Genomic DNA, 14,354 nt, shown 5'->3' on the forward strand with positions numbered 1-14,354 from the left:
AATGAAAACGCCAACCGCACCCTCAGCCACCAGCCTGCTCCGCATGCACTCTGCACCTCAGTATTTTACTTCAGCACTGTGCCTCCTCTGAGTGTCGGTATGCTTTTCTCTTTCCTTCTAGTTGTAGAATTTCCCCGCAGCCAGCCTTCCTGTGGTTCTGGGTGATGTCCGTTCCGTCTTTTAGGTGTATTTTTGAAGTGGTTGTGCGAGGCAGCAATCTCCGATGTTTACCTATGCCGCCATCTTGGTTTCTTTCTCTCTTATTCTTTTTGTAAAAAAATATATTTTATTGATTTTTTACAGAGAGGACTAGAGAGTTAGAAACATCGATGAGAGAGAAACATCGATCAGCTGCCTCCCGCACACTCCCCACTGGGTATGTGCCCACAACCAAGGTACATGCCCTTGACTGGAATCGAACCTGGGACCTTGAGTCCGCAGGCCGATGCTCTCTTCATTGTGCCAAAGCAGTCAGGGCTGTCTTTCTTATTCTTTAAGCATGGTGTCAACGATTCTGAAAACTCAGCAACCCATGTTCTGTAGTGCCAGCAGGCCACCCCGTGTTCCCACCTTAGGTCCATTTGCAGCTGAATTTGTTCATTCCATAATGTATTAAAGCCAGTTCATTGCAAGTTCTCTGTTCTTCCTAAAAAGGGTGAATATGTTTAGGATGATAGTTATGATAAGCTTTGTTAAAACAAAACAAAAGCAGATACTGTGAGTGACATTTACATATTGTTTATGCAGATGGAAACCACTAAGCTTTTACATTTTTCAAGGGTTTAGTTTGTTTTTTTAATTTTTGAGGCTTTAGAGCAATGGTTCTCAAAGTATAGTCTAAGACTTCACTAAAATTTAAAGTTTTGTGTTCCAAAAGACCATTAAGAAAATGAAAGTGCAAGCCAAAGATTGGGAGAAAGTATTTCTAAATCTTGTATCTGATAAAGGACTTGTATTTAGGATACATAAAGAATACTTATAAGTCAGTAACAAGGAGACAAGCCATTTAAAAATGGGCAAAAGATTTGAGTAGATATTTCACTAAAGAAGATTAGAAAACGAATCAACTAATATATTGTGGTTATGCTCAGCATCATCAGTGATTAAAGAAATGTAAATTAAGCAACAAGTAAATACCATTTCATAAGTACGAAAATGGCCATTGTCAAAAAGACAGCGACAAGTATTATCATGAAAATGAACAAACTGGAACCCTCATTCATTGTCCCTACACAGTTTCTTAAAAAATTAAACATAAATTTACAATGATGCATTTCCACTCCTGGGAATCTGTCCAACAGAAATGGAACATATGTCCACATAAAATTTATAAATTAATATTTTAAGCAGCATTACTCATAATACTAGAAAATTGGAACCAGCCCCAAAGTCCCTCAGAATGGCTAAGGAAAATGTGGTATGTCTAGAACAGTGAAATAAGATTCGGCAATAAAAATGAAGTGTTGATTCTAACGATGCTTATGAATCTTAACAACATTATGCTAAGTGAATAAGCAGGACAGAAAAGACCACATACTTTATGATTGCATGTATATGAAATGCAAGGTAAAAGGTAACTAACTATACAGAGACAGAAAGTAGATTAGTGGATTCCTGGGGCTGGCAGTGAATGAGGGCTACAAATGGGCATAAAAGGATCTTTTGGGGACAGAAATGTTCTGAAATCGGACTTGGGGGATGGTTGTATACCACTTACTAAAAATCATTGAATTGTACACTTAAGATGAGTGACTTTTATAGAATGTAAGTCGTGTCTCAACAAACCTTAAACCGGTGGTCCTAGGACCAGCAGCATCAGCAAGAGAACTTGTTAGAAATGAAAATTCTCTGTCCCACTGAACCAGAAACTATGGGGGTGGGCCCAGCAATCTGTGTTTCAACAGCCTCCAGCAGATTGTGACACAGGGTCAAGTTGGAGGACCACTGCTCTGAGGCAAGGAAAGTTAGAGACGTGGGTAGTTTGGGGTACAGTTTATGTACATTCAGTTGACCCTGTTGCTGTAGCTGTAGGGAAGGTTTGAATTAAGGGACGTTGTTGTAGAGTTAAAAGAAATTACAGGGCAGTGGGAGTAAAAATAAACTGGCCTTTCATGTCCTTGCTATGTCCCCACGAGAAGCTTCACGATTGTGATGTTTGTGTACCACATGTGTTAGTAAATTCCTGGGTTCTTGTAGGCTTTCTGGTACTTAACGAACATAGCATAAACAGGTTCATTTGCCATAACGACAGTGGAAGTTCAGATCCTTGGAAGGAATTATTTCTTCTAAATATTTACACAGTGTAATATAGCAGAGTCAGAAATGTGTAGTGATCCCAAAAAGTAAAGATCCGACTGTAGATAACAAAGTAAGTGAAGCAGCCAGCTGAACTGAACAACTCAGCCTCTTCTCCATCTGTTCAGTGCATGTACTTTCAGGGCTATCCCCGCCCCCACCCCACCCCAAGCCCTCTCCTACTCCAGCATGACCTGGATGGTCCAAAGGGATGCTGAAGGTTAAGCTGCTCCAGAAAAGGGCTAGAGATCCAAACAGGAGGCGGCTGGTTGGTGAATGTATTAGATAAAGTGTAGTGTCTCCCTTCACTGTAGGGTGACGACTTCTGCAGAGGTGTAAGTTCACCACAGAGAAAAGTAGAGTTGGGTGGGGATGGGGAAGTAGAGCCCCCTGAGGTTATTATCAGCACTATTTATTAGTGGATAAACCCATAGATGTATTTAAGCTAAAAAAAAAAATCAAAGGTTGGTAGAAAAGAGAAAATGAAGCAAACTTTTTCCTTCGTAAGAAAACTTTACAATTCTCTATGTACAACTCTTGATTTATATTTGAATAAAATTGCACTTGAAAAAGAATAAATGGGTCATAGATGCAAAAAGACAATAGGCTCAGTTAAGTTGATCTTTGTCAGTGAAGATACCCAGCCTAGGACATGACTACCCACCATAGATTGCTTTTTAACTTAAAAAAGTTTTAATTAAAATAAAAAAGAAGAAATAAGCACAATCTGTTGTTATATGAGTAAATACAAATTGAGCACATAAAAATTTGACAGTTTTGGAGTTCACCTCAAGAATCAGGAGAAACAACCCTAGCCTCAGTGGATAGGGCATTGGCCTGCAGACTGAAGGGTCCTGGGTTCGATTCCGGTCAAGGGCATGTACCTCCTTCCCAGCCTGGTCCCTGGTCGAGGTGTGTGCAGAAGACAGCCAATCGATGTGTCTCTCTCAGATCAATGTTTCTGCTGATGCTCTATCCACTGAGCCAAACCAGTTAGGGCGATAAAATAAAATTTTTAAAAGTCTATATGATGAATTGCTATATTAAAAGAAGGGAATAAGGAGAAACATACTTTTTGATGTGTGTAGGGGAGAGGGTATGGCAGGTGGGTTGACATCATGTTCTTTAAATCAATACGTTTCAAAATGTTGACCAAAAGACAGTTTTAATTACAAAATTAGATTAGTATTGCTTCCTCGCTCTTAGTTTTTGTGTCTTGTTAGTAGTGAGCGTGGCATGTTTGAGTATAGTTGCAAACACCACCTTCTTGCCCAGTTAGTGAGTGTTCCTCCCTTAAGCCTGCTTTTCTTGTCCTAGAGTCAGTGGGGCCTTGTCCTTTTGCTTAGTCTAACACCACGTAGGCACCAGGCCTTGTGGGTGCTCCAGTGAGTTTTCCTTGAGTTCCCTTGGTGGTATTGTGTAATACTTAAAACAACTTCGTTGTGGAAAAAGAAATAAAAGAAAGCAGAAGAAGGTGAAGGTAAGGGGAAAAAATAAAAGGAATGCTAACTATGGAGAGTGGTAGAGACTGTAGAGACTGACAATTTCTGCTGGTTCCATTCATTGTCAGAAATTGCTTCTACCCCATTGGAGGGACTCAACCTACAAATAGATACGAGTAAGCTCTCTGTCTTCTTGGTCCTTCAGTTTGATTTGCTTTCCCCTACGATGGCATTGGAAGGCACCAGTGATTTGTTGTCTCTATCATTGACAGCATTAAAAGTGATGTTTTGATACATGGTGGCTACATTAAAGCAGCTCAGCATCATTGAACATAATTATACCCGTGATGCTAATTAGCAGAATCAGATTCTTCCATTGGATACTATTGTGTTTATGGCACAGGAGGATCAGTAGGGAGGTTGCAGGTGCTTTGAGGAACCTGAACTCCAAATTTAAAGTGCTGCTTGGTAGTTGTGAATTTGTGTTTGTCTTTTTTCGTTTTCTTTGTGGCTAGAAAATATTATTTTCATCTGATGAGGTATGAGGCGCTGAAGGAAAAAGCAGACAAGGGAATTCTGTGCTGTTGAAATATTGCCTTGTGTTTAAGATGTGCCAGGATGTCCATATGGGTATACACTCACTCTGAGTTTGGTAGACATGCTAAGTTCTTCCAGACTTGTTATGGATCCTGCGTGTAATTATTGTAGTATTGCGAGACTTGTTCTCTTTGGAAAATGCTCATCTTTTGAAAGATAGCCTAGAATTTTTTGTTTAAACTGTGGTAATTGGAGAATTGCTTCTAACTGGTCTTCCACCAGATGGTGCTGGTGTTACATATCTCAAGGTAAACTCCTTCGGTGCCATTGAAATCCTGGTGAGTTGTATTTCCTCTCTCTTTCTGTTTCACCATATTTTGCCTTTAGAGGTTTTTACGCATGCTGCTTTTCTGGCACACTACTATAGCACCTCACATCTTTTTTGTTATGAATAGTGAACTGATTATGCCTTGATAGTCATGAAGGGTAACTTGGGGGAAGGATTCAGAGGCCAGGGACTAAGTGAAACTTTAGGATACATGATATGTACTTTCTTGTAAGATTTTTCAACATGTATTTGCTGCTTATCTGACCTGTGTGTACAGATTGAGAACTTCTCTTGACTTTCCTGCTTACTCACCTTTCTTTTATGTTACAACAATATCATAAAATGTTACTGTTTGAGATCTCCGAGAAGCCATGTTTGAAAATTATTAACAATAATTGTTATATTTACCCACATTTAAGTTCAAAATAACTTTAATAAATTTAAAAGAAAAAAATGTTGGCCATATGTGATATCCTATTTCCTGGCCCATTAACAATTGTCATTTTAAACTTAAATTTTAAACTTTTTCTGTTTATAAATAAATTACAATTTATGTTAACCTAAGGAAGCATGTAATTACAATTACATGGTTATTGAAAAAGAATTTAAATAAACAAAAAATGCAGTTAAAGGACTGACTTAAGTTCTATTTACATTATATTACATAACTTTCTATTTTTTTCTTTTATATATATCTATATTTTTAAAGTACCAAAGTTGGACTTACAGTTTTGAAACTAGTTTTTTTCTCTTAATGTTTTGTAACAATAATTTTTAATGACAATATTGTTTTCCATTTAATGAACCTTAAAAGATAGGCATTTTGTTTTTTAGTTTCTTTCAGTCAGAGCTGTGCTACGATGAATAGTGCTTTAAATGTTTTGTTATTTTAGAATTTCTCTCATATAGATTCTTAAAAATATAACAGCTCGTTAATAAAGAATGCATATTTTTGTGACTTTTGGTCCATATTTTCAAATTACCATTCAAAAGAGTTATACAGTTTAAACATCTTTAACTGTATAGGGTTTTGTTTACCTGAATCCTCTTCATCCACAGATTACCTTAGTTTTTAAAGTGACTAAGAAATGCTTATTTGAGATTCCTTGAAGTGATAATTTGTCACTAAATAAAGGACTTTAAAATTGCTTTGCTATTTTCTTAGAAATAAGCCTTAATAAACATTAAACCTTAGACCCTTTTATTTATGTGGTTTAGTTTTTGGCCTTGTCTCTTGTTCCTAAGATACAATCAGCTATTCTTTCATACTTCAGAATAGATTATCTCATATGCAGAGCAAAGGATTAGATCTGTGTTTGTTAACTTTTTTAACACTTTCTATTACTTATTGAGAAACGTAGGTCATTTAACCCTCTCTTCATATGAATGTTTCTCAGGGTGAAAACTTGGAAGGATGGTTTTTTAGATAAGTAATTTTTAAAACTTCAGTGAAATGATCTATGCATTTAGTAATTATTTAGTATATATATATTTTTTGTGGAAAGAAGGAAGAAAAAGAGCTGCTAGATATTGATAAAGCTTAAAGAATTTTAGTATATTTTGTGAAGAATTAAAAACACATCAGTTTTTTATTACTTTAAGCAATATATCTGGGCTGATTTTTTAATATCTTACTAAATAGCTGTGTTTTTATTTAAGTGGTTTACTTTTGAATGAAATTCTCCTATGTGTAATTTTTTCTAAAATAAGAAAAAACAACAACTACAAAAGCTTTTTTCCTATTTTGGGAGTGTGGAGAGGGCCTGGAGGAGACTCACACAGAGGCTTCATGGAACCTTGTAAATGAATGTGAAAACTATTAGCCCAATAACTTAAAAAGACCGAACAGCTACTTTTCCTGTCTCATGAAAAGAATTCCCCATCTCAATTTGGTAAAAGAAATTGCCATTCTCTTACTGTCAGAATGAATAGTTACTGTAAGAAAAGTACTTGCAAGCCTGGTTTTAAAAGATACGTCAACATAGAATCTGTCTTGGTAGAAGAGACTTAGAAGCTGTGGAGATACTAATTTTGTAGTTTCAACGTATGCTTCTTTAAAAAATAAATATATTGGTACATGAACACATTTATGTAACATTGAATTTTATTTAAGATAACAAAAATTAGTATTTTTAACTTACAGTTTTTGTAAAAAAATTTTAATTTAAAAGTAAATGCATCTATATTGTGGACATTTTACTTGCTTTTTTTGTATGAGTATGGGGTTTGTATTTATTTTTAATATAAAAATCTAGAAAGACCCTTGAATAGTGCTGAATTAGATTAAATGTTTTTAAAAGTACCAATTCAAGAGAGCTAGCACATTAATATATAGGTCTGGTAAAATGAAGTCCAATGGTAGCTTCTGAAATACACCTTCATATATTTAAAGTTTGTGATATCATATGTATCTATTTAGATGTTTGTCTGAACCAGTAATTTGAAGGGGCTTCGTTGTACTGTAATAATCTCAAAACCTTAGTTCAGTTGCAACTGTATCGGGCAAATTGCCTCCATAGAATAAATTCTGCTCAGTCCTGTCTGCTTTATGGCAAAATAGACAAAATAATCAAATTGCTGAGATTATGAACCTAATTTGTTTACAACTGAGAGAAATTTGTTTTGTGAAATATAAACCTTATTAAATAATCAGATATCTGATTTTTTTTTACAAAGTTTATTTTTGCTTTCCTCAGAAATTAGAGGTAATTGGAATAATTTTCAAAAAGTTTCCCAATAAACAGAAAGTGGCTTCTGAAATCTAGTATACTTTCTACTGCGTGTCTGTCTTTGAACTCTAAATAGGAATGAAAAAAGGAAGGGAGGAGACATTATAACTTTTGTTCTTAGCAGCTTCTCCTGGAAGAAATCATCGCCACTCTCAGCTTGATTTGTTTCATTTAATTCTTGCCACATATACTTCTTAGATTGTTATATGTTTTATACTGAGGTAATCAGTGTTGAGGTTTTTCTGTTCATTTAGATTATTGAAGCATTCTGATCTGTGCTTAGCATTCTAAACTGTTTATTGGATCCATGCGATCTAATAACTAAAGCATATGAAATTTACTGCATTTTGTATTGATTTAATATTAATGTTAATCTAAAATCTTTGGGTGCAGTGTGTCACATCTGTTTTGTATTCCTCTGTTTAAGAGAGCTGGCAGTATGGTATTTGGAGGAATATTTATTATCTGAGTGTTTTTCTTCGCAACAGTTTCCCTTAGTCTACTGAGAATTATAACTTCCAAGAGACAGTGAATCACCCAGCAAATTCTCAGGTACCCAACTGCTAAAGGCCACAGTTAATTGGAATTTTTATTTTCCATTTAAGTTCCCTTTGCTTTAATAGTGGTAATTTTGGAGGCTTCTGGCAAGGATAGAAAATAAATTCGCAGTGAAATTTTTAAAAAGTATTTTTTTCTCTTGCACTTGATGAATACTCTTTTTTTTTTTAAAGAAAAACTTTGTTAGACTGACTGTTAATTTGTGTTTGACACCAAATTTTCCATGGCTAGTGATTGAATATTCTTATCCTATGGTGGTTCTTAAACTTTTGGGGATGGATTTCTTTAATTAATCAATGAAAACTACAACCCCCTTTTCTAGAAAACAAATGCATAAGCACAAACATTTTGCATACAGTTTTGATTAATTTGACCTCTCTGTCCAGAAGTACAAGGGCCCCAGGTTAGAAAATGCTGCTGTAATGAAACTGAATAACCACTGCTAGTATGTTGATTTTAGTATCTCATTATGCCACATTAAGAGTTTTCTTTACTTCAAGCTTTACTTGGCATTATATTTCCTCCATCATTATATAGTAGTAGATAAGCACAATCTAAATCTTATATTGGAGAAAAATCACTTTTAATTTTAAAGTCAGTCTCAAAAATTGTAGAACATATTCAGATTTCTTTATGCTTTAGGTTCTTTAGATATATAAAAAACAAAACTGACTACCTTTTGATCAGAAGTGAAGGCGACAAAAGAGAGAAATGAGTTCTGGATCTGTTAAGAACATAGTTCTTAAGACAATGTGACATTTGTTGTTTAGCACAAAAATGTAGGTTTTCATTTTAATGTGAGTTGTGAAGCTAATCAGAAGTTACTTTATGCTAAACAAAATAAGCCAGTCAGAGAAAGATAAATATCACATGATCTCACTCATTTGTGGAATATAATGAACAACATAAACTGATGAACAAAAATAGAACTAGCGTCATATAGAAGCATAGAACAGACTGTCCAACCTATGAGGGAAGGCGTGGAGTGAGGGGGTAAGAGATCAACCAGCGGACTTGTATGCATGCATATGAGCATAACCCGTGGACACAGACCGGGGAGGCGGGTGAGGGCATGTGCTGGGGGTTGGGTATAGCCGGGGAGAGGTGAATGGGAGGGAAAAGGAGACTTATGTAATACATTAAACAATAAAGAATTTAAACTAAAAAAGAAAAAGTTACTTATGCTGGTTATGAGCTTAGACTTGGGGAATCAAGCAGGTTAGGCTTCAAATCCAGCGCAGTTGCTTACCAGCTGTATGATGTTTGACACATTACTTATCTGTGGGGGGAAAAAAATCTTGAAGAATCAAATGAGATAATGTCTGTAAAGTGCTTGGTTTTGTGCTTTGTGTATATTGCATGCTCCGTTACCTCTCAGCATATGATGATGTTGGTGTTGATGAGGAACAGGGTGAGCCGCCTTGCTTTTCAATTGCTGATGTTCCTTTTTCCTATTATTTAGGATAGTTGACCTTAGTTGCAAATAATTAATTAATTAATTAATTAATTAATCTTCCCCACAATAATCTTGCATCTCGGTGGCTTGTAGTTGTCAAAGTTCAGTCAAGAGTTCTTTAGCCCTGACTGGTTTGACTCAATGGATTGAGCATTGGCTTGTGGACTGAAGGGTCCCGGGTTGGGGGTAAGTGCCCAAGTTTCAGGCTTGGTCCCCGGTGGTGGGTGTGAGGGAGGCAGCCAGTCGATGATTCTTTCTCATCATTGATGTTTCTATCTCTCTCTCCCTCTCCCTTCCTCTCTGAAATGTGTGTGTGTGTGTGTGTGTGTGTAAATGTTGTATGAGCAGAGAAAGAGGAGGTTCCTAATAATCTTAAGCACTAAAGTATTTCTGCTTTTGAGTCTTCAAACAGTTTCCCTTAGTCTACCTCCATGGACTGTTTAATGGTAGAGAGCTATAGGTATTGTGAATACTTTAGGTAGATGAGGTTTCTCTGCATAAAATGTTGTCAGGAGGAACTCTGATCTTTAAAATGTTTGATAAACTGTACAAGAGTCAACCAATCGAATGTCATCTGTAAGACAGTGTTGCCATTGTGGTTTGAAAAGTATTTTTTGGAGCCAAAAAAGAAAAGGAAAGAAGATAATACGTGTGATGCTTTGATTAAATAAATGATGGAATGAAATAGTTTAACATCTGCATGAAGTGAAATGTTTCAAGTTTTCCAAAAAGATGATTTACTGAAAAGAAGTGGGGTAATGCCTGTCTGATCGCTTGCTTTTTACATTGTAGTGGTTAATGATAATCAGGTAATGACAATGGCAGTGTTTATGGCAGTGGTTTTTGTGTTTAATCACATATGCACATATCCACACATGTTCATGTGCTTCCCAACATGCTCTAGAATGATTCAGATAGCAGTTGTAAATGTCAGTCAACAGTGGATTATAAACACAAGAGAAGCTAAGTATATTCTGAAAATTTTGTAGTTGCATCATGGCGGAGTATCTATTGTGTTCATCTATAACCTATCTCATTACTACTGACAGAAATCGACCGAATGACTTCATTATGGATTAAAATCTGTGTATTTCCTATGTGAAGAAAACAAACATTGCTTAATCACTTTATGTTAATGAAAAATTAAGCGATATAGGTATCATTGACATATAAAGAGAGGACTTTGCCCTACAACTATTTTTCTTACCTAGTCTCATTTATTTTCTTTGACCAGACAAAATGTTTAGAAAATGATATTCCCCCTTTCTTTCTTAGTATTGTCAGTGAAGCAGGAGCATCAATCTACAGTGTCAGCCCTGAAGCTAACAAAGAGATGCCAGGACTGGACCCTAATTTGAGAAGTGCAGGTAAGAAGCTGTGCACCATCACCAAAGCATGTGATTTTGACATTTTGGCCATGTATTTTTAGAGAGCAAATTATTTAAATATCCAAGAAAATTTAGAATATGTATGCATAAGAATAGGCAGGCATGTTAGAAAGTGGTTCCAATAGTAATTATAATTATAGAAAAGGAGGAAAAATACTTTTTCTAAAGAACTCTGCATAGTATTCTAGAATATAGTGAAAAATCAGCTCAGAACATATCTAGTAAAATTAAATGCTAGTGTTCATAAAAGTAATAAAATACTCTAAGCTTTCTTATTAGAAAAAATATTACTTATTATGGCTTTTCGTTGGCAAAAAAGTAATATATTAACATAAAAATATTTACAATCAAATGTATGAACATGCACAGACTTTCAATTTATTGCTGAATATTTGTCCGATAACCAGTTTCTTTTATCTTGCTTTGATTTCTGTGATGTGGAATAGTTAAAATCTTGTGTGTGAAGAAATTAAGATACTTTATTAGAAATGGATTTTTTATTGATTTTAGAGAGAGGAAGGGAGAGGGAGAGAGAAAAACATCAATGTGTGAGAGAGACATTGATTGGTTGCCTCCCGCACATACTCTGACCGGGCATTTAACTAGCAACTTTTCTGTGCATGGGACAATGCTCAACCAACTGAGCCACATTGGTCAGGGCTATGGAATTTTTCCCTTTAAATATTATCTTCAAATTTCATTGGCTGTTCTTGAAATCTACATCTGGAGATATGCTCTTGACATTTTTTGCATTATTTTAAAACTATAAACTTCTTTCTTACATCCAGAAGAGCTGGTAGTTTCCCTTCAATTATTCACTCCAGGGCATGGTCCCCGTCTAAAGTGATCACCTTCTCAAACTCAGATCCCAGCTCAAAACCTTGCCTCTTCTAGGAAGATTTTCCTTATCACACTAGCTCAGCATGGTTTCCGCTTTCTAGCCACATATTGTTTTGGTACTTTCCTTGTAATAATAATAATAATATTTGGTACTTTCCTTGTAATAATAATAATAATAACAACTACAACAACAATAACAGTAATAGCAATAATAAAGGGGATTAGATAACAATAATCATAGTGGGAGCTGCTAATACAGATCTTTTTAGAACACTTAATATATGTGAAACATTGTGTTAAATGCATTACTAGTATTACTTAATTCTTACAGTTGCCCTATGAGAGGTTTATTATTCCTACTTTATAGATGAGGAAACCAAGGCTGAAAGGGCACATAATATTTGTATACTTCTATAATAAAAGGATACTTTTCTTTATAAAAAAATAAGATTCAGAACTCCCCAAGTTGGCACTGAAAGGTAATATTACTATAGGGTATTGGAAAAAAATATTGTCTAGGAGTTGGGAGTTCCTCAGACCTCCCTCTGCTAAGGGTGCTGTTTCCTTTTCACCACTGGCCCACATGGTACATAACTATCCTAGTATCATAGGTGAGACAAGATTGCTACAGTCCAGCACGACTCTGTGAAAAAAGGAAGTGATAAAAACGGAATTGCTATCTGATCCTAATTACTCTGATTTCAAAATCTAGCTGTGCCTTCAGTTTGTAATTCACTGCAGATATGCCTTCCTTCTCTGTCTCAGGTTCTGTCCATATGGCAATGACTGTGTTTGATCCATAGCAACTCAGAACTTACATTTTTAGTCTTCAGAGTCTGGTCCTCCAGGCAAATAACTGAAAGAAGCTGAGAGTCTTCGCCCTGGGTTTTCTAGAGCCCACACACTTTTCAGTTCCTGTCTCTTCTGTAGTGATTAATGCCAGGGATGACTTCATACTTCATTTGACCTGACCTACCTGTGGCTATGGGTTTTACCTTTCAACTCGCCATAACTTTGCTCTATCAGAATATAACAGAACTTCAACATTCATACAAGTGTTAAACATATGTAAGCAAACGACCTTCATATTACTACATCTTCTTGACCAGTTTATCAGCTTATTGGAAACAGAGGTTATCTTTATACTAGTAGGTTTTTATATTCCCCCATAATAAATGCAATGAACTTAAGAGGCATTTAAATCAGATGGATAGAATTGTAGATAGGTGATATTAAGATGTTTATTATGTATTTCTGATTGAAAATGGGAGATTGAGTATTCCTGTTATTTCTTTACTCGCTCCTAAAATCTCATTAAAATGATAGTAACTTGATAGAATGAAGACATAAACTCACCAGGACAAAGAGAATGGGAGAGGAGATAACAGCAACATTCGTTTTGAAGCTGGAAAGCAGATGGCTAAGTAATAAGTGATCTAGCCAACTTGAGAAAGTGGAATACTAAGACAGCATGTGGAAAACAGAACTAATCTGAAATAGATCATGGAAACCCCATAGGTTCAGGAAATGTAACAAGCACCTTTAGAAGTATTTTGGGAGGGCAGAGTGGGTGTAAAATAAGAGGACTGATTAAAAGTCTATTCAAAAAGCAATTAGACCAAGTTACACATATGGAATACCATATAACCCAGCAATTCCATTACTAGGTATATACTCAAAAAAATTGAAAACAGATACTCAACAAATACTTGTACACAAATGCAGTGAACTTGATGTTCACAGTAGCTCTTAGCTCTGATGAGATGTACAAATCAGTCACAGGAGAATCTGGTAATCACTTGTAAGAGGTGACTTCTGTTGCCAGACTTTGAACAGTTTAACATGAAAACAAGCAAGGGATTTCCTTTGATGGCCTTAATGTTTTCACTTAAGAATTTAGTTCACCTAACCTTCTATATGAGTATGTGACACTGACTAGTTTTCACGTGCTTAAACATAAAAGCTTTTCATAGTAAGGCTCAATGTAACAGTGCTACTTGGAAAAAAAAGATATGCCTTTGGAAGTATCCTTAAGATTCACATTAAATTTCTTTTCTCTAGCAAAATATATCTTAAAAGCTAAAGTTGATATAAAATTTTGTTAACATTTGGTAAAAAAAAAAAAAAAAGGCAATAAGTGATGCCCAAGTAAAATGACACAAGCAAAGGAATGTTTGAAGCTAACTCCAGATCTCTTGAACTTGAATTGTGATGTTTGAGAAAGTGATGTGGTTAGGAATGTATGTGACAGAGTAATCTAGCAGTCAGGTTCAAGGCAATACAAGTGTACTCACTAGCCAACTGACTTGGTCTCTGGTTGCAAGATATTATCTCATCATTTACTCATCATTATCAATCAGGATCTAGTCCTAATAAGCATATAATAGCAGGTCCTTGTGTTACGATGGAGATCCATTCCTACGGTGCGACGTAACGCGATTTTTGCCGTAAGTCGGAACCCACCTACATAAGCACCTACGTCCCTCACATGGAGCACATATACAGCAGTACTAAAGTGAAACAGTAAAAAAAACAAAATTAGTAGAAAGATAACAATTCCGGACCTTTACTTGTGGTAAATAAATAATAAGAAACATAAAGCCAATATGTACATACGTTGAAATGACAGAACTTTTTTTTTTATAAATAAATGGAAGATGGCGACGTAACCATGAAATGATGTACGTCGAGCCCGACGTAATCCGAGGACTGTCTATATTTGCCATACAAATGTATACCGTGTTTATAATAATACAGGATTTTTAAAATATATATATTACA

General features: G+C 35.5%; 1 protein-coding gene across 3 annotated transcripts in view; it reads left to right on the top strand.

The window, feature by feature from the left end:
- Window positions 1-14,354, top strand: part of SRBD1 (S1 RNA binding domain 1) — a 165,613-nt gene that overhangs the window by 71,473 nt on the left and 79,786 nt on the right. For all 3 annotated transcript variants that reach the window (XM_006778638.2, XM_006778639.2, XM_015557949.1), the window contains one exon: window positions 10,621-10,712. In XM_006778638.2, coding sequence (XP_006778701.1) covers window positions 10,621-10,712 — 92 coding nt within the window. The remainder of the gene's footprint in view (window positions 1-10,620; window positions 10,713-14,354) is intronic.

Source organism: Myotis davidii, unplaced genomic scaffold, assembly GCF_000327345.1.
Source record: "Myotis davidii unplaced genomic scaffold, ASM32734v1 scaffold6, whole genome shotgun sequence".
Lineage (NCBI taxonomy): Eukaryota > Metazoa > Chordata > Mammalia > Chiroptera > Vespertilionidae > Myotis > Myotis davidii.